The sequence below is a fragment of the Heteronotia binoei genome, chromosome 16 (genome assembly GCF_032191835.1).
Source record: "Heteronotia binoei isolate CCM8104 ecotype False Entrance Well chromosome 16, APGP_CSIRO_Hbin_v1, whole genome shotgun sequence".
Lineage (NCBI taxonomy): Eukaryota > Metazoa > Chordata > Lepidosauria > Squamata > Gekkonidae > Heteronotia > Heteronotia binoei.
Window position 1 is genome coordinate 29995240 of NC_083238.1, and position 21114 is coordinate 30016353.

General features: G+C 40.2%; 2 protein-coding genes and 1 non-coding gene across 3 annotated transcripts in view; 2 read left to right on the forward strand and 1 right to left on the reverse strand.

Annotated features, from left to right (window-relative positions):
• Positions 1–1152: 1152 nt before the first annotated feature.
• On the forward strand, positions 1153–16160 carry KLHL41 (kelch like family member 41). Its single transcript, XM_060257191.1, has 6 exons — positions 1153–2340; positions 6463–6620; positions 6709–6816; positions 11491–11676; positions 14518–14664; positions 15820–16160. The coding sequence occupies exons 1-6, from the start codon at positions 1231–1233 to the stop codon at positions 15929–15931; spliced, it is 1821 nt and encodes a 606-aa protein (XP_060113174.1). The 5' UTR covers positions 1153–1230; the 3' UTR covers positions 15932–16160.
• Positions 7776–7847, forward strand: TRNAV-CAC (transfer RNA valine (anticodon CAC)). Its single transcript has one exon. It is a non-coding gene; the product is annotated as a tRNA-Val (tRNA).
• A 2925-nt stretch (positions 16161–19085) lies between the features above and the next one.
• FASTKD1 (FAST kinase domains 1) overlaps positions 19086–21114 on the reverse strand; it is a 32511-nt gene continuing 30482 nt past the window's right edge. Inside the window, exons 14-15 of the mRNA XM_060257430.1 lie at positions 20777–20891; positions 19086–19291 (exon numbers count right to left, since the gene is read on the reverse strand). Coding sequence (XP_060113413.1) covers positions 19202–19291; positions 20777–20891 — 205 coding nt within the window. The 3' untranslated portion in view covers positions 19086–19201. The remainder of the gene's footprint in view (positions 19292–20776; positions 20892–21114) is intronic.

Below are 21114 nucleotides of genomic sequence, written 5' to 3' on the forward strand. Positions count from 1 at the left end.
TGAAAACTGTTTACACAAAGGGGAAGAACTAAGAGTCACCATGTAACCTCTTGATCAAGTGAGCCCTTTAGAACAGGGTGTGGCATGCAAAATTAAATGTCATTTATTGTTTGAAAGAAGCAGCTGCTGTATTTTGAAGTGAGATAAGACCTTGTGCACAATTTCTATAAATGGGAAAATGTCACATGACCTCTCCGTCCAGCTGTTGTTTTAGCAGCTGATCTTTTGAGTGTACCTTGAAAATATCCCATTTACTTTCTGAAACATATGCTAATTTTTATATTGAAAGTATAAAGGTGAATTTTAATGAACTGTGCCAACCCATTAATGTTCAGTGCCAGACAGATTTTTTAAAAAGATGATTAGACCTTCTTATTGATTATAGCCGTAGCTAGCTTGTACTTATTAGCTGTGATCTGTCAAGACACTGATGTCTTCCATCACTTTTTTTTTTGCTCAGGCAGCTGCTTTCCCCCCTATCTGTGAAGACTTGGGGGTGGGGGTCTTAAATTATGAGAAATATACACCCAGCCTGCCTGTGCATGCATATTTAACCAGCATATTAAGAACACTTTGGAACGCTGATGCAGTGGGGGAAAAAACACCATACAGAACTTAACCCTTTTTTATTTTAACTAGATGGACATTTTATTGTCTAATGGGCGAGTATGTAAACAGTCTAAAATAACTTTCTACGATCACCTAGCAGGCGTTTCATGGGAATTCATTTTCATAAACATTTACACTGGCCCAATTTCTGTGCAAGAATACATTTTTAAAGGTTTTCAGTGAATGGCCATCATAGTTCTACCTGCTGACTTCTGTCTTTTGAAACAAATGTTTGCAATTAAGTAATGTGAAGATATTATAAAGTATTTAATTATACCAATTACCTTGGGGCCAAATTCTGCCACCCTTGCTCTGGGTGCTAACTTTACTTTTCAAGTAATCTCTGTGATTCAGTGTGTGTAACCAAGTCAAACTGATTTCCTAGTGACTAAAAGCAACAGTTGCTTCTTTCAACCCATGACAGCTGCAAGTTCCACTCTTCTTTCCTCACCATCCATTCTAAATTCCAGCTTGTGAAAGTCTGCATCTATATTTAGCTGGCCAGATTAAATTACGAGGGCTTCAGGCTGGGCAAAGCACATTGATCTGCCTTTTTCAGGCAGACGTAGGTACCGACAAGAGGGCTTTAACTTCTAGCTCCTTGCCAAGCCATTCAACAAAATGGATTCGCAAAGAGAACTTACTGAAGAACTTCGACTTTATCAATCCACTCTGCTTCAGGATGGTCTCAGGGAGCTTTTGGAAGAGAAAAAGTTCATTGATTGTTCCCTAAAAGCCGGGGATAAAAGTCTTCCTTGTCATAGACTGATTCTTTCAGCCTGTAGTCCATATTTCCGTGAGTACTTCTTATCTGAGCAAAGTGAGGAGAAAAAGAAAGAGGTAGTTCTAGACAACGTTGACCCTGTCATCCTGGATATGATTGTTAAGTACCTGTATTCTGCTAGCATTGACCTCAATGATTCAAATGTCCAAGATATTTTTGCACTGGCGAGCCGCTTTCAGATTCCCTCTATTTTCACTGTGTGTGTTTCTTACCTTCAGAAGAGACTTGCTGTTGGTAATTGTCTGGCCATCCTTAGATTAGGACTTCTGCTTGATTGCCCAAGACTCGCTCTGGCTGCCCGCGATTACGTGTCAGATCATTTTGTGCAGATTTGCAAAGAAGGGGACTTCATGCAACTTGCCCCCCACGAACTCATCTCAGTTATTTCTCCAGATAGCTTGAACGTTGAAAAGGAAGAAGTGATTTTTGAAGCTGTAATGAGGTGGGTTCGCTCAGATAAAGAGAACAGGGTAAAGAGTCTTGGGGAACTGTTTGACTGTATCCGCTTTCGCCTGATGGAGGAGAAATATTTCAAGGAGCATGTTGAAAAGGATGATATAATCAAAAGCAACCCTGATCTTTCCAAAAAAATCAAGGTTATCAAAGATGCCTTTGCTGGGAAACTACCTGAGCCTACTAAAAGTGCAGACAAGTCAGCCAAAGGAGAGGTGAACGGTGATGTTGGGGATGAAGACTTGCTCCCTGGGTACCTAAATGATATTCCAAGGCATGGAATGTTTGTCAAAGACCTAATTCTTCTTATTAACGATACAGCATCAGTGGCTTATGATCCCACAGAGAACGAGTGTTACCTGGCAGCTCTGTCAGAACAGATTCCCAGAAACCATTCCAGCATAGCCACTAAACAAAAGCAGATCTATGTGGTGGGAGGACTCTACGTAGATGAAGAGAACAAGGAGCAGCCTTTCCAGTCATACTTTTTTCAGGTACGGATCTCCTTTGTCTGGTTACTTCAGTAAGGGTAATTGCAAATGAGTTCTTAGCTCTGCAAGCTTGAAGAAGTGTTGTATCACACACTTGTTTTCTGCCAGCAGAAGGGCACTTCCACCAGTGGAAGCAGGGAGGACCATTTTAGTCAATTTTTCTCCTCCTGCTGCAAATGCCCGTTCTTTTCTGGGACTGTATTTTTTTGGGGGGGGGGGAGGGGATGCAGGAGGAGGAGAAACGTGGAAAAGCCCTACTCACAGTTTGTTGGCTAGCACCCTGTGGCTTGGATCATCTGGGACATTTCTGTGGATAGAAAGATTTCCATCTGAAGACTGTGACTTGCTCACTTTCTCCCTTCTACTGCAGCCCCAAATCCACCACCATACCAAAATGCTGCTCTAATGTAAGCAAGAAAGCCACATTCTGTAGGTGGAAATCCATCCCTAGAAGTGCTCCAAGTCAATAGCTTTATTGTCAATAGATCTTTGGTATACTGCTGGTGCCTCATTCCTCAAACTTTAGAAACTGTATAATTCTCTACTATTTTTCTTGTTAGTACTAAATATATGTCATCATTTCTGCCATAATTTTATCCCATGGTTTCATTTCCCCTAAAGCCAACAGTAGCACAATACCTTTTTATTAGGACCAGTAGCACAGAAAAATAAGGAAGCTTTTGAGTTCCCTGCAACTCCCTGGATGAAGGAAAGCCTCAAAAGCTTTCTGTCCTATTTTGATTGGTCCTAATAAAAATTGCTGTTGTTTTTGGATTTACATTGCTGTTTACATTGTTTACATTGCTGTTGTTTTTGGATTTTTTTCTGTGGGTCATCGCCTACAATCTTCGAATATTCCACCCAGACTGCTGTCAGTACAATAGTACATTGTAGGCCATCTGAGTTCCACCATGACAAACCACACCTGTTTATGCTTCACATATAATGTATCAGCCCATGAAACTAATGTGTTAGGAAAGTTAAGCTCTATCAGTTGCAGGGCTTTTTTTGTAGCAGAAACTCCTTTGCATATTAGGCCACACCCTTCTAAGAGCCCTGTAAGCTCCAGGAGGATTGGCTACATCAGAGGGGTGTGGCCTAATATGCAAAGGAGTTTGTGATCAGTTGTATAACAAGCTGCTGTACCATGTGCCTCCTACAATATGAAGTATATTTTTAATGTGGTCCTTGACTTTCCGATCTTTCTTTTACTCTTTTCATAATGTTGTTCTTATATGCCTCCCCAAATAAGATCAAGTCTTTTCTTAGGAATATAGAAATTTTGCTTGACATAAATGGAGCTCTTTCTTCCACAAGGAGTCCCCATTCATTTTAGCAGAGGAAGTATATCTGTGTGGACATTCCTTTGCTCATGAGGATCAGATTCCTCTCGGATGGGAAATCCGGGTGGATACAGACCTGTGAGTCAAGCTAGATGGGTAGCATTGGACACCCTCACCCGTGAGCCATGGAAACATTATATGTGTAACTTCTGAGAAAGCAGTAACAACAAGGAAAGAGGTACAATGTTCTTAATTAAGTTCATGACAACATGTGAAAAATTTTCCATGGTTGGTTGTTGTAGTTCAAAACTAAGATAGTAGCAGAGTATAAGATTTCTGTAATACAACCCAAACAGTTCCTTTTACTGTGATATCAGAAACAGAAACAATTGTGCGATCTTCCAACAAATATATGCACACTTGCTAATTATGCATTATGGACAGGGGTCATAGAATTCAGTCTTTCTTGACTTTGAATGTGGTTTGTGTTGATACCAAATTCTGACCTTTAATACAATGTATACATGGCCCGGGCTATAATCTGTGACGTATTTGTCCATGCCTCAAAAGACATTACTGCAACAGTATTAAATATTTTTTTTCTTCTTTGTTCTTCCCTAATTTACTTCTGTTGTAAGAGAGTCCTGATGGACCAGCTTCCCAAACAGTCATCAATTATATCTGCATCCAACATAGGTCTAGTTTTCTTAGGTCTGGTTGCCACTTAGATTGATCATTGCAATATGGTACCTTGAGCTTTTGGGAAGAAGATGAGTTAAAAATGCATTAGATTAGAGATTGAAACCTGTGCCTGGATTGCACTGATTCAGTTTGTGAGACCAGGGTGCTTTTTTTGAGCAGGAACACACAGGGACGCAGTTCCAGCTGCCTTGGAATAAGGGGGTTTGGCCGAGTACGCAGATGAGTTCTTGCTTGGGCTTAGCCTTGTGTGAAACAATGCTGACATCAGGGAATGTGGTCTAATATGAGTTCCTGCTGGGCTTTTTCTACAATAAAAGCCCTGTGTGAGACTATTTGACATCTTTACGTTCTATGAGCATGGATTGTATTTTTCTTTGTTGGAAAGGTCAACATGCAAATCCCTGCCTGCAGTCTGAACTAGCGCTAACATGCTGAGTTTATTTTCCACAGCAAAAGGTGATATTGGGGGGTGGGTACATGGTTTTTTCTAAAAGAGCAGACCTTGTGATGACACCTGCGTTTTGGCTACTGTATGGAGTGTTAGACTGAATGGGCCACTGGGCTGATCCAATATTGGCTTCTCTTATGTTTTCTTTGGGTGCCAAATCTTATCCTCTTCTTGTCAAAGCACTTCCCAAGAGCAGAGGATGGATCATTGTAAGATTGTCTCTTTTTAAACTGACTATTGGCCAATTTATAGGGGGTAAATATTCACATTCATGTTTATGTGCCCCATCCCAAATTGTCAAAATAGAGGGTCTCTCTTTTTTTGTAGTGGTCACAGTGTTTTGTTAAAAACCTGTCCCCCTTCGGCTCAGACTAATCTGAAATAGCAACATTTGAAATCCAGTTTATTCCTTGTGTGACACACCCTGAGCAAGTAGAGGGATCTTTATAGGAAGTAAAGCTGGAAACTACTGCTGGAGGGTGAGGTTTGAACAAAGAATGGTAGGAAGGAAGGAAAAAAAGGTGGAAAATTTATCCATTTAAACCATTTTTATGCTGCCATTCTACTCAGTGAGCATCCCCAATGCAGCAACTATTAAAGCATCTGAACACTAAAACAGCATTTAAAGTTATAAAGTAATTCCATAAAAACATATAAATATATAACATACAACAAAACAAGGGAGGAGCGCCAATACCAGTTACTGGGGGTTTGCCAAACAAAGCAAAAAAGTCTTCACTTGCAGGTGGAAGACACCAATAGAGGAAGATTAATTTCCTTGGGCATCATAACTGAGAAGGCTTTTTTGGGGTTGCCCAGGGGTGTTTGCTTTTTTTATCACAGTTCTGACTGGCTTGGCATCAGGGGGTATGACCTAATATGCAAATGAGTTACTGCTGGGCTTTTTCTACAAAAAAAAAGCCCTGGGGTTGCCTAACCTCAGATGGCAAGGGCACCTGAAGCAGGACCTCCAGAGATGAGCAGAGTGAACAGGTAGATTTATATGGGAGAAGGCAGCCTTTAAAGTATGTTGGTCCCGAGCCATGCAAGACTTTAAAGGTCAGCACCTGCACCTTGAAGCAAATTGGGAGTGAGTATAGATGGAACAAGATGGAAGTTGTATGATCCCTACGACCTACACCAGTCAGTGCTTGGGCTGCAGCATTCTGTACCAGCTGTCACTTCCAGGTAGTCTTCAAGAGCAGTACCATGTAGAATACATTGCAGTAATCTAATCTAGATGTTAACAGGCATGCAGCACAGTGACAAGATTTTTCCCACCCAGGAAATGCCACCGCTGGTTCTCCAGCCAAACTTGGTAAGCCCCATTGCCACTGCTGCTGCTCTACATAGGTCAGAACTTGATATCCAACAGAAGACCCAAGTCCAAAAGCACCAACAAACTACGAACCTGTTGCTTTGTGGACGGGTGGGTTTTATGTGTTCCAGCTAATAATATGTTCTGTATCAAGCAGTGATTATTTAAGTAGACATCAACAAGTATAGGAATTGGAAGGAGGTGGTTTTTGTTTCTAGGTCATAGGTAAAAAAGTTTTACGATATAAAACCTTAGAAAAAGGTTGGAGCAGTTTTGTTATTGGAGCAGTTTTTTGTTTGTTTGTTTGTTTAGTTTTACTGTATACCATATTCTATTATGTATTTTTTCTTACTACTTCTGAATTTTGAAAAAAGCTGGATACTATCTCTGCCGAGTGGAATGGTCTTCCTCCGCTACCATCAGCTAGATGCCTTTTTGGACTGGGAGAATCAGAGAACAAAATCTATGTAATTGCAGGCAAGGATCTCCAAACCGAAGAGTCTCTGGATTCAGTATTATGCTTTGACCCCACGTACGTTGCCTAATGTCATGTATATCGAGGCTTTTAGTTCATTTTTGGTTAAACAAAAATGCCTTACCAATGTCCCTTTTCATTCTAGGTCACTCAAATGGAGTGAGGTCAAAAAACTCCCAATCAAAGTGTATGGTCATGCTACGGCTTCACATAATGGAATAATATATTGTCTTGGAGGGAAGACTGATGATAAGTGAGTGAATGCAAGCTTCGGGGCGGGGGGGGGGGGGATCACTGTAAAAACTTGCATTTCTGCCCCTGTTCAAAATCTTAGTTCATGCTAGCCAGGGCTAAAACTGGTACCAATTCAAGCCATGTAGTTAATGCCAGAAGGAGGAATTTGCGGCAAAGAGGAAAAGGGCTGAAAAGAATCCCGTGGCTCCATTTCGGTCCCCTCACCATTGTTAATAGATGGTTGCATCTTGACCCAGGATTGGCATACCATGGGGAAGGAAAGGGGTCTGTACGCATGCGCTGAGGAAGCCGGCTGTTTGCTCGTCCTCCCCTTCGGATTGGAATTTTAAATAGCTCAAAAGAATGTAAATAGCCTTTTGGCAAGACTATTTGAAGAAGGAGCTTACTTACGAAGGTCTGAAGAACGTAAGAATTCCTTTCTGGGGTCCCAGAGGGTAAGATAACAACTCTTACTATCAAATTAATGAGGCAACGCCCAGGTTAATTACCATGGGGAAGGAAAATGCTCTTCAAGCTTTAGAATTTTCCAAAATTGATTTTGACTATGCACAACTACATTTGTGCAATATCCTGGTGGAACATGGCTTACTGTGTGGCTCATGCCAAGACAGCTGAAGCATCTAAGATGCTTCTTGACCTAATGTTGCAGAATTACAACGAAGGGTTTGACACAAAGAGCAATAGCACAGAAGAGAGGAAAGAAAATGTACACTTGCAACTCGGTGAAATAAGCTCAGTGGCTTTTTTTTATTGGTTAAATATGCTGTGAGGTCAAAGTCATGTTTTTGGTGACTACCCTTCACTTCAAAGAGGGAGAAAGCATCATGCTCATGGAACAAATTGTGTGTTCAAAGTATACAGTTTTTATAAATAAATCTTCCTGAGGAGCATAAAGAAGGAAAACTGAGAGGTTAAGGTGTAATCCCTGAGATTTGTTAGTCAAAGAGGAATAGGGAAGGTGTTGTGGCTTAGTGGTAGAGCATCTGCTTCACATGCAGATGGTCCCTGGTTCAATCCCTGGTATCTCCATTTAAAAGGATCGGGTAGGAAGTGATGTGTAGACCTTTGCCTGAAACCCTGGAGAGGCACTGCCAGTCTGAGTGGACAATGCTGGACTGATGGACTGATGATCTGATTCATTACAAGGCAGCTTCATGTGTGTTCATTAGGCATGGGCACGAAATGAACTGAAAATTGTAATTCATGCTCAAAATAGCTGATACGTGGTTTGCTCCAAACTGGTTCATTTAATTGCATTCTGGACAAATTGGAAAACAAAATGGCCGTTTTCCTAGGTGATTCATTTAGTTCGTTATTGGTTTGTTTTTCCAGACAGCCTTGTGCTGATGTAATCAATTCCCAGGCAGTGCTGGAGGTGGACTTCTGCGAGTCCTAGAAACACCCATAGCAGTTGTCCATAGCTTGCTTGGCAGCTTTGAGAGCCCATCACGGAGCTTCTGTTTTGTTCCATGGGAGCAGATGGTATTTATTGGCCCACCCTTTGAAAGCTGCTTTCACTTTGCAAACAGCTTCTCCATGAGTTAGTCACATTCTGTGCTTGTTGATTTGGCTGTTGCTGTGTGCTAGAGTTTAGGGACTTCTTTTGTCCTCCAGCCTAACATCGTGGGGCAATTTTAAACACCTCTCCCAGCTAGGAAGTTGTAACCAATTGCCCCTCCGTGGTTTAAGGGACCTTAGCTGTTTTTGTTGGGTTTGTTTTATTGTTGTTATTTGTTTTCCCCATACTTACTTATTATTGCTGGGATTTGCTTATTCACAGAACCCACTTGTTTGCGCTCTGTTGGTTTCAGGGACCACCCCCCTCTATTTCTTGCCTTACTTCTACAATTTTATTTCAAAAACTAGTTTTTTATTTTGGTGCACTTTGATTTATTTTAATCACAGAGAACAAACCAACCTCCTTGTGCCTCTATGGTTTTCAGGGACCTGAGCTATAGAGGTTCATGTGTGTTGCCTTCCTTTCTCCTCCTTTTTTCAAAATTTAGTGATTCTGCTGGGGGTTGCTATTCTGCTCGTACCAGTGTGACTATTTTATTTTTTGGCTTTCAAAACCAACTTGCTGAGCCATTTTGGAAAGCATTTATCTTGACTGGGCTGCATCATTATTAAATCATAAGCTTTTGTTTTAATGTTTGATTTCTATCAGTTTACCAAAACCAACTGTGCTGGGAACCCCTGCTTACTTGACACCCCCCCCCCCCATTCAATTCTTACCATACTTGGAGAACAGATAGAGGAGAGTTTGCTGAAGAGTTCGCTGCCAGTGTGGCATCTCTGTGGAGAGCCATTCTGTCACCTCCCAAACTAACAAACCACCTAGAGGCACCTGCTTTGGGGGTTGATGCGCCAGTGTTTAGTGAGGGTGGTCTTTAGTGACACAAAGAATGAAGGCTTGCACACAGCAGTGATAAAACTACTATATACAATTTATTTACACCTCCACTCTCCAAACTGACAGAATGCTCCGTTGCAACACCACCATACATAACCCACACACAGTAACGTGTCTCTCTGTACATTTATACAATTCATCCACCCAGGTGACCAATCAGCTTGCCGCTGAGTCATGCTGACATTGTCCAGGCTGATGCAATCTGGCAAGCAGCCACCTCCTGTCACCTAGATGATCTACCTGGCAGATCAGTTACTTTCACTTTCCCAGCATGTGCTTAGAAACTGTCATTGTCTTCCATAATACTGACACTCTAATGACCCCCCCCTTAAAAAAAAAATCAAATTCTCACCAGACTTGGAGATCAGGTAGAGGAGAGTCCACTGAAGCACGTTTGGTGTCTCTAGCCCACTTGGGGGCCATTCTGCTCCTTGAACCAAACAAACCAACAAACCACAAATCAGTTTGAGAAATTAAAAAAAAACATGAATCAACAAATCGGGTGATCAAATGAACCACAAATCAAAATGAACAACTGTTTCCCTGGTTTGTACCCATCTGTAGTATTCATGAGTGAATAGACTTTGCTTTTATGCTTCTGTGGCAATTAGCAATAATTAAGTCTTATTAATAATTGCATAATACAGTTTCTGACTTGAAAGCCCTATGGCTGTGTCTGCTCCACTCTGGAGCCTATTTTTAAGCACAGAACTTGGCACCTTGGGAGAGCCTTCTTTCCGATCGGAGAGGCCCCAGCTGGAAACAGCTGATATATTTTCTTAACAAGGTGATCCATTCATTAATGCCTACTTAGTTTGAATTATCTTAATTTGCATTGTGATCAAAGAAGAAAAAATTTGGCACCCTGAAATTTTCAGCATTCTAGGTTTCTGGTTTGCATACTGGACAAAAAAAAATCTTGGACTTCTCTGTGGAAAGAATTTTTGATAACGTGGAAGAAAAATGCAGTAAGCCTTTGCTTTCAGTTGAGCTTAGGTCTTTAGTGAGCTGCAGTTTCTGTTGGTATAAGAAGCTGCCTTACACTGAACCCAACCAGTGAGTTGAACTGACCTGTTCCTGACTGGTGTGGTATCTAACCAGCACTTCCAAGATGCTCTATTAGATGCATTTTGAAGTTCAAATCTTACCCATGTAGCTAGGGAAGTTGACAATTGAATCCCGCAGCTTTGTTGCATGTGAAATTGTGACTTTGACTGCATTTCTTTGACATGCTTTCTGTTGTGTTAATGGCACATAAAATCTAGTGGATTAGAACGTAACTTTATTTAGGTTTTCTGATTTTTATGATATTTAATACGGCGTAGCTTTAAGGAGAAACATAGATAATCTAGAAAGCAACTAAACAATGCTGCATTCCAGTAGGCTGTACAACAGTCGCCAGCATTTATATGAAAATTAACAGAGCCATCCTAAGCAGAGTTAAAGCCCTGCAAGTCCATTGAAGTCAATGAGTTTTGCAGCAATGGCACACCACCTCCATGAGTCTGTTGCAATTCAATGGCACAGTTTATCTATATTTCTACCTAGGAGGGCACTGACTGACAAACTGAAGAGGTTAAAATTATTTAGTTAAATGTTCCTCAGTGCAGTTCAGATGACGATTCTAAAAATATTGAGGATGGAAACAGTTCTAAGGATGGTGTTTTGCCTGGGAAATTAACAAGACAGTTAAAAGGTTTTTTCCATAATCCTCCAAATTAATATGATGGCATTGTTAGGAAATTGTCTGTGCACCCAGAATTTTCTCCTGCTTCTAATATGCTGGGATTGGATAATTTTCCTATTGGAAACCATTTCCAAGTCTAAGAAGTTTTGGTAATCTAAATTTAAAATGTCTTTTAACATCTTGAGGTGAGCCATGCTGTTACTAGTCTTTTTTCATGGCCATCACCATCTCCTCCCAGGCTGAGTCACTCTCTTCCACAAATTTCTTAATTAGATCAATTTATGTACAACAAATTAATTGTGTAAATGAGCTAGATTTAGTTTGGTCGCCCTGCATCCAGAAAATATGTTTAGGTAATTAGTTTTGACTAATTTGTCTATTATATTTTGTTATACTACTGTACACTTTAGTTATATGTAGGTTTCTTTTAAAAAATCTTTTATTGTTTAAGCTACTTTTCCTGAGTTAATAAAAATTTTAAAGGTTTTTTAAACATGTTGTTCGAGCCGTTTTTATTGCTCGACTTATGATACCTGAGAGCTATTAATAATGTTTCTTCTTCAATTCCACAGGAAATGCACTAACAGAGTATTTGTGTACAATTCTAAGAGGGGGGACTGGCGTGATCTCCCCCCCATGAAAGTGGCTCGCTCTATGTTTGGCATTGCTGTTCATAAAGGTAAAATTGTGGTTGCAGGTGGCGTTACCGAAGAAGGCCTTTCAGCTTCTGTTGAAGCATTTGATCTCACCACTAACAAGTGAGCACGTTATTCATTTTCATTCCTTAAAGGGGTATAGTTTTATGTATGATACCACTGCCTGATTTTGTTCCATACCTTAATAATAGTTGTGTTAAGCAGTTGGTAATTTAAATGAGAGTATCATTTAAATCAATTGGACACAAAAATACTTAAGTTTGGATGAATGGTTGAGTTTGAGCTCACTTCATCAGATGCAATGATCCAAAATATTATCTCTTTTATGATACACTTATTATCCTCATGCTTCAAAATGAAATCAATGTGACTTACTTCCAAATTAGTGATTCTGACACATGTGGGCACTTAAGATCCCATCTGTTTGAAGGTGTGGCAAATCTGAGCCCATCAAGATAAAAAGAGATCCTAGATCTAGATTGAAGGCTGATGGTTGTCTCTGGAAGCTGAGCACACAACCGTAAGTGCTAAATACATAAGATTATGTGCTGACAACTATATTCTCAGGGACCTGACCAACTCTAGAGCTCCCCATGAAAATCCAAGAAGTAAACGTTGGCATCTGCTCATCAAGGCAACAGTCCATGCTGCCTTTAAGACTATGCCTGCAGGACAGCTGGTCAGCAGTGACTAGCCATTTAATAGTCCACTTTCTGATAATCAGCTGAGAAACAGTCTTGAACCACAGGTGGGGAAATGAGGGGATGAGCCATAGCTGAAATGCAGGGCTGGCAGCAGCTTCCTGCAGGAACTGCTCAGATCTCATGGGAATTCCAGAAGCTTGGAACCACCATGCTGAAACCTTGTTTGATCCAGAATGACACTGTTTATGTTAAGATACAAGTGATCCTGAATATTTTTAAATTAACTATTACAGGATCCTGAATATACAAGACCTCAGTAGAATACAGGAATTCAAGTATAAAAATAATTTATTGTATATACACAAAATATGATTACTTTTTACATTTTTAAAACTAGAATAGTTGAAGCCTAAGATGCTTTGACCTACTACTCAATAGCTGTTTAGTAAATTGTCTCCACATTTTTGTAACTATGGAACTCTGTGTTTTAACTTTTATTGAAAACATTCTCCAGCCATTTTCTCTACAAGTGATCAATGGCCTCCATCATAAGGATAATGTGTGTTGTCTAAAATTTATTTATTTGATTTTATTTATATCCCACCCTTCCAAGAGGCTCAGAGTGGGTTACAACAAAGTTAAAACAATGAAAACAGATTTTAAAATACACATAGAACAATTTCAGTTCATGATATAAACAGCATCATCCCAATTTAAAACTCTGCCTCAGCAGTTACAGCCAAACAGGTCCAGAGTCTGATCAGATCTTAAACACGGAGATGGGGGGAGAGGCCCAATGAAAGCAACCTTTGCTGCCTCAACTAAAAGCCCAGTGGAAGAGCTCTGTTTTGCAGAGATAACACAGATCACACAGGGCCCTGATCTCCCAGGGGAGCTCATTCCACCAGGCAGTGGCCAGGGCTGAGAAAGCTCTGGCCCTAGTCAAGGCAAGCTGGACGTTTCTGGAGCTGGGGCGCACCAGGTGTTGAGTCATATATTGTTAGGACCAACAGGGTTCTTATGGGGAGAGGCAGTCTCAAAAGTATGCTGGCCCCTGGCTGTATAGGGCTTTAAAGGTAAGCACCAGCACCTTGAAGCAGACACAATACTCAATGGGCGGCCAGTGCAGTTCACTGAGCACAGGATGGATGAGATAAACAGCCAGTATCCCTATTTTGAGAATGTATTTTGCTGAATTACAAATTATTATGAAACTTGGAACAAACACCTCCCAGGACTGAACAGGGATATTGGTTTTTTGTCTCATTACATATGCTAAACCCACTTTCACTGAGCATAGTTATACATTCACAGTATTCCAATGTATTTCTCTTTTAGAATAGTGTATCAGAATAATTTTTTATATTGACATACTGTTTATCTCATTACATATACCCCTTAACCCTTTTTCACTATATTTTATTGTATTTTTTTTTCTAATGGCAAACTAGAATGATGTTTACATGTTAAAAAGTAAATTAGGTGGACAAGAACATCACCATCCAATGTATTTCTCTTTTAGCTGTTTTGACATACTCAAATAGGGATATTTGCTGTTTATCTCATTACATATTTACTAAACACATCTTCCACTATATTTTAATATATTTTTCTTCTAATGGCAAACTATATGTATGTTACATGTTAGAATTGAAATCAGTTGGATGGGAAAGACTTCTGAGTAAGAAATCCCCTCATTTTGGCCCAGGCTTATAACAATAGAGCGATTAACAGACATTCTCACAATTTGACATGTCACTGTTTTATTGGTTTCTCACGCTCACGCTACCCAGATCAAAGATTTGCTCAGTTCGTTAATTTTACTATTTTGTCATTGGATCTTAAATTTGTGCCATTTTGCATTCTAAACCACTGCCGCCTACCAGCTATATGTAGCTTTGCTTGATTCCTCATCTGATGTACTTGATTCCTCATCTGATGAAGTCTGCTTAGAGTACACAAAAGCTTACATTCTGAATAAAACTTTGTTGGTCTTAAAGGTGCTGCTTGACTCCTACGTTGTTCTGCTGCTTCAGACCAACACGGCTGCCCGTTTGGATCTTTTTAATATTGTTAGTGGGTGGAATTCTGAACATGATTAGCAATGCCCATAATGTTTCCTGTGAGCTAAATTGTAGAGGTCTTTTATGCTAGAATATTGCCAACAGACATATAGATCAGACCATAATTTTCAGCGTCTTCTGGATTTAGTTTTAGACATGCCTTTTTGGTACATCATCCCATAAAGAAAACTAAGGTCATAGTTTTAAAACCGAACATGATGTTTGTTAAATTACAGATGGGACGTTATGCCTGAGTTCCCACAGGAGAGAAGCTCTATCAGTTTAGTTGATTTGGCCGGATCATTGTATGCTGTCGGTGGTTTTGCTATGGTTCAGTTGGAATCTAAGGAATTTGCACCAAGTGAGGTTACAGATATCTGGAAGTAAGATTATTATTACTACTACTACTTCATTTTGGGTGGGAGCTCACAGGAGCGGAACTCTGGAACCTCTAAATTTTATTGCGCTCTTTCTTTCTTACTTAACCCCCTCTCCTGAAAAAAAAGCTTACTCCTGGGCTCCGTTGTTCAAAATCCCTGTGAGAATTTTGCTGAACTCTAAGATAAGATTTGACAAACTTTCCAGTATTTCCCCCCACAAAAAAATGAGAAAATAACCAAAACATATAAAGCAGACAGATGGAAATCTTCATCATGCCACTGTAGCCACATAGGAGAAAGTAGTTTTAAAAGTATGATGGGAATAAGGTTTTATTATGTCAATTATAATTCAAGAAGCATTTTAAGGTAGATGCTGAGCTGATATGATTTAGTACACATTCCAGTGATGTCAAGGGGGTGTGTGGTATATGCAAATGAGTTATGCAAATGAATTGTGATAATGATTTCCAGCACCTCTTTTTCTATGAAATGACCCCTGATTATTACTATTAGTTGTCACATATATTTGTCTGGCAGATGTTGTTCTGCAGTTCAGGATCTAGCCAAGTTCTTGGGAATTGTAGATCCAACACCATGACGTGGAGCATGCTCAATGTGTGACTTCTGTGAACATTACTTTTACTTCCTGTGTTTCAGAGAACCTTTTAATTGCAGTATCCTGGCATCAACAACTTGACTGACAAGCTGTTGTACCTCTTTACTAACAAGCAGGCCAGGTTCCTTGAGGGTTTCAGGCCATGATGATTGCCTGAGATTTAACAGTACTGCAAAACAAACTAAGGAATTGTGGCTTCATGTTTGAAGCTAGCTGAGGGTGGAACTGCAGGGAAGACCTCCAAGTTGTTACCCACAATTTATCACTCTGTGTTATGATACCCTAAAGTATACTTTCTTACAAGACATACAATGCCATATAATCTGATAAATGGTGCAAATATGTCACAGAAGGGAAGAACTCGACAGAGTGATGTGGTTTTTGGCAGCAGTCTAACGTATTTTGTAGGTTATCAGTTTACTACTTATTTGATGGAAATTTAAAGCAGAATACTAGAACAGAAATCCTGAGCTCCTTGGAACTCAGTAATGGGATAGCTGCTGTGCTTGTAGATCTGACGTTATTAAATTTTGCCTCCACAGATATGACAGTGAGAAGAAAGAGTGGTGCGGCATGCTGAAAGAAATCCGCTATGCTTCTGGAGCCTCTTGTCTTTCTGTCTGCTTGAATCTGTTTAAGCTATCGAAGCTGTAAACTGAAAGGTTGATGGCTTAAATAGAAGGAATGGTTTTTTAAAAAAAATGGCCTTTGTTTTTGTTGTGTACAGAAACTGATAATAAAATGCTATCCAATAACAGATCTGTCATAAAGCGATTTGCTTCTGTAAGTACCAAAATGCCCCCTACCCATGTTTTTACTAACAGTTTGAATTTGAAGTAAATTCTGCTGCAACACTGAATAAAATTTAAATTTTAAAGCCTTACCCTTTGATGCGTTTCTGTGCTATGGATGTTATTCTCAGTTACACATTTTTTGGATTGCCCTGTAATTACCCCCGCACATTGTTTTTAACTGACTATCCATGATGACCCTTTGAGGTGCAGTCAGTCTCACTGCTGCAAACATAGAAGCCCCTCTAAGGCAAGGAAATGACTTTTCACCAGGGCTTTTTTTGAGCAGGAATGATGGCAGTATTCTGTATTGTAGCAGGTAAATAACGAAGCCCCATACATTGCTTGGTTTGAAGCGAGGTATTTTACTTTGACATCAAAGTAGAACTTGTCAGCATAAACTCAAAATGACTAAGTTAAAATCATCAGCCTTCTGACCATTTTTATTCATCCCCAAAACAAGCAGACAAGCCCCCTCTTATCTAATTCAAATGCTCCACCTCCTGCTTTCCTTCCAGTAATTTCTTGTAATTTTCCCCTGCTCTGTCCCTCTGTGTTATCAGCAAGAAGCTCCTTCTCTGCGGGGCCCCTGTTATCTTGGATTCACACCCTTAGCCTGTCTGGTTTTAACAGTTTAGCAGAAGCTCCTCTGAGGGGCCTCTTAACAGTCACTCTAAATGTTGCATCAGACATTCTCTTTTGAAGGCACAACCATATTTTCCATTATTATTATTATTGAGGTAGTCATTAATTATTCAGGGGTCCCTCTTCAGTATCACAATTGAGTAAATGCAGTTTATCTTGAATATCATGCATACTGAGCTGGTGATACTGCTTACAGTATCCTACATTTGTCACATGGCTTTTGCAATGAATGCAATTAGTTTGAGCTACATGATTGGTTGCTACCTATCCTCAAATGTCTTCAATTCATGACTGTTTCCTGAATACTACTGTTTTTGCTGTCTGTCCAGAGGTTTCCTATGCATCAGGGGTTTGCAGTGTGCTGCTGATGAGTGCCATGGCATTCAGGTGTTTTTAGAAAGTAGGCAGACCCAGACAGGACCTTTTCCCAGAAAGGCTTCTGATTGGCTGCTAGAGATTTGATTATTTGTGCAGATTTTTTTTAAATGTTGCTTTGACTTCAGTGTGTGACTGAAGGAAGGCTATGGCAGCCATTTTGGGCTGCATAAGAATCCCAATGGTGTCTGCTGGCTCAAAAAAGGATTCCTGCTATACTTGTTAACCAAATTATTTCCCAACTCAGAAAAGAAACAAGGAATGGATGGAAAATCAAATTATTTTGCCAGTCTCTCTAGTGTTACCCAATGCTGTTGTCGTTTATTCCAATTCCCTTCACTGTCCTGTATGCTTCTTATTGTACAACCAGTGGAATTTCAGCTTTCTAGGACTGCTTCAGAATATATACTTACTATTAAAATACAGAGTGATATCATTTGCTGAGCACTGAGAGGGGTAGCCATCTGATATTCTGCAGCTGCCAGCATTAGAAATCAAAAGGGAACACCAAGAAATAATTGCCAAAGGAGGCCCGTCTGAAATCAACCAGGAATAGGGCCTTTTCGATTACAGCCCCCTGCTGGTGGAACCAGCTACTGGAAGAGGTGAGGGCCTTGCAGAACCTTGGGCATCCGCAAGGCCTGTAAGACAGTCCTCTTCCGGTTGGCATATAACTGACTGGTGCCTAAAAACTGCGAAGAAAGGTTGTAGGATAGCACCACACTGTTAGATCATTTTTATTGTTTTATCTGCTGTAAATTATTTAATGTATTTTTAATATTTATTAATCTTATTGTTATAATTTTATGTTGTAAGCCACCCTGAGCCCGCCTCGGTGGGGAGGGCGGGATATAAATCGAATAAATAAATAAAATAAATAGCATTTGAGGAAATAGTATGCCCTCTCTACAAAGGCCAAGCAACCTGTGATTGTCACTCAGAATGACCCTGCTTAGCAACCTCTCTTTTTGGTGCATTCAATAGTGCTAGCAGAGGTTGGCCAGTAAAGAGTGTCACCCTTGGAAGAAAAGGTTGTGATGGCTGAGATGCTTCTTTGCTCTGCTTTTAATATCCTGGCTGATCCTACCTTACCTTAAACCAATTAGCAAAGGAAAGCTAGCTCTTAAGGAGTTTGTTTTATGCGTTGGTGCTTTATCTCCTTTAAATGAAAAAGGGGAACTACAAGAAAAGTCTCCTACATGCACTTCTGTGGCTGAGTCTTCAACTTCTGTTCTCTCTACCCCAGAAAATTACTACAGATCAGTTTGGGGGATTTTTTTTTTTAAATTATAGCTGCTTTTCCATTTCCTACCCTTTGCACATCACATCACCTTCCTTTTCTTCTACTGTAGTTACTGTACACCAGCGACACACAACTCAATGAGAAAGTCCACTTGTAGGTTAATTGAAGAAAAGTACTTGATCCAATTTTAACTTGAGATGTTCTTTTTTAAATCTACTCTGCAACGTGCTTGCTGCAGCACTCTCCTTTCTGCATCACTACATCTCTTTCTGAATCTGCTGTTCTTCCTTTGTCCCTGCACCCCATAGTACATTTTTCTTTCTGCAGACTACTGGTCTGCAGCCCATCACAGCCCCTTTTCTCTTTCTGCCCAGACTCCTGTAGGATAATCCAGCAACAAGACCAGCAAACCATCTCCAGTAATGCACAACTAGAGAGGCTGGATGGAGATGAGCATTCCCTTACACAGCAAAAGTGGGGAAGGCAATGGCAAACCACCCTGTAAAGAGTCTGCCGTGAAAATGCCACGATGCAACGTCACCCCAGAGTTGGAAACGACTGGTGCTTGCACAGGGGACTACCTTTATACAACAAAAGACATGTCCAATCTCAAAGAGGATTCAGATGTGTATTGTGATACAGAAGCAAATAGGCAGCACATGCCTAGGCATGCTCAGACACTCTAAAATCCCTTGATGCTCTCAGACCATATGAATTAGGCTCGTGGTTACATAAAGATAGTTCAACAAAGCTGTCACAGGGTTGCAAAGATTTATTGTTTCATAATAAAAGTCTATATAAAACAGCTTCACGATTGGGTGCAGTCTGTATAAAAAAAGCTTCATGATTTTGTGTCTTGTCAACATGACATCAAACTTCCTCAAATATTTTCTTTTTTAAATATTCTATCCATGCTTCCTTTGATGACAGTTCCATGGAATTCCATTCAAAATGTGGGATCTGAAAGAATACAACAATTAAAGTTCGTGTCTTTTTAATGGGTATCTATACAAACACTAGTGCAAGTGATGTGGAGAGCGGCTTTAAACATCTGAGAAAAATGTTAGGATCCTTGAGCATTTGGTCTCCTGCTCCCTCCTATCCTCTTGTTAAGTGATGAATGAAACTGAAACTGTTGTTTTAGTCCTTTGCTGAAATCTGAGCTAATTCACATGGGTAAACCCAGAGCTAGTTTGGTGCAGTGATTAAGAACAGCAGACTCTAATCTGGGTTTGATTTCCCACTCCTCCTCCACATGCAGCCAGCTGAGTGACCAACAGCCAGTCACAGTTCTCTCAGAGCTGTTCTTTCAAGAGCAGTTTTCGAAAGAGCTCTCTCAGCCCCACCTACCTTCACAGGGTGTCTGTTGTAGGGAGAGAAGAGAGGGAGATTGTAAGCCACTCTGAGGCTCTGAGTGAAGGGTGGGGTATATATCCAATTCTTCTTCTAAATATGGTTGCAAAATATGGGTTGGAGCCAACCATGGTTAGTGAAAATGCAGGCGCAGATTTAACCTTAACCACAGTTAATATCCTCTCTACAAATTGGGCAACATTAAAGCTGCATTCCCCCCCACCTTTTTTTTAAACTGTACTTTTGGTTTGCATTTAGTGGAAGCCACTTTCAGCCATAAGGAAAAGTGGGACATAAATCTTTAATTTATTTAATTCATTTATACCCCATCTTCCCCCACAAAGGGAATCCAAAGCAGCTTACATGAGTCTCCTCTCATCCATTTTATCCTCACAACAACTCTGTGAGGTAGGTTAGGATGAAGAAGATATTGGATTTATATCCTGCCCTATACTCTGAATCTCAGAGAGGTCACAGTCTCCTTTACCTTTCCCCCCCCCCTCAACAACAGACACCCTGTGAGGTAGGTGGGGCTGAGAGAGCTCTTAAAGCAGTTGCCCCTTCAAAGACAATTCTGAGAGAGCTATGGCTGGCCCAAGGCATTCCAGCAGTTGCAAGTGGAGGAGTGAGGAATCAAACACGGTTCTCCCAGATAAAGAGTCCGCACACTTAATCACAACACCAATCTGGCTCTCGAACAGTGTGACTGGCCCAAGGTCACCCAGCAAGCTTCCATGGCACAAGTCAGCATCTGAACGTGGATCTTCCAGATACTAGTCCAATATTCTTAAGCACTACACCATGCTGGCTTTCATTAAATAGGTATATATTGTTGGAAAGCTTATAGAAAATAAAGGTGCAGCGGGTAAGATGAACTTGATATGTCAAACATTTTCTAGTTCTACAATTTAAAAAAAAAGACACCACATCTTCTCTACTATTGTTCCCTCAAATTTGCTCAATAGATAACTTACACAAAAACTGGCCTTGGGACTGAATATTTATGGCAGGAGACATTCCTTAAGTAATTAGATTTTCCCACATAGTTCTGCAACTCTACATTATTGATTAAAAATATAGCATTCACCCTACCTGGACAACCTGGTATCCCAGAATCTCCAAGTGTCTCTTCTTCATAACAACTTCTCCTTTGAGGTGATCTGAGTTTTTGCAAAAGGCTTTGGAATCAAGAAATTCCACAGCAATCCTGAATTTAAAAAAAAAAATTACATTACTTACACTCAACTATTATTATGTATCAGCAAAATAATCTGAAAGCAATAATATCTCCTTTATTTCTAAAACAAGGCATCTAAACTTTATGGAAAACAAATTCCAGAAACCATCCCTAGCTGATTCAGGAAATTCAAGCATTATGTCTTCAAGCTGCAGTTTACCAACCTGATTCACGTCCTGTCGTGAGAGCGGAC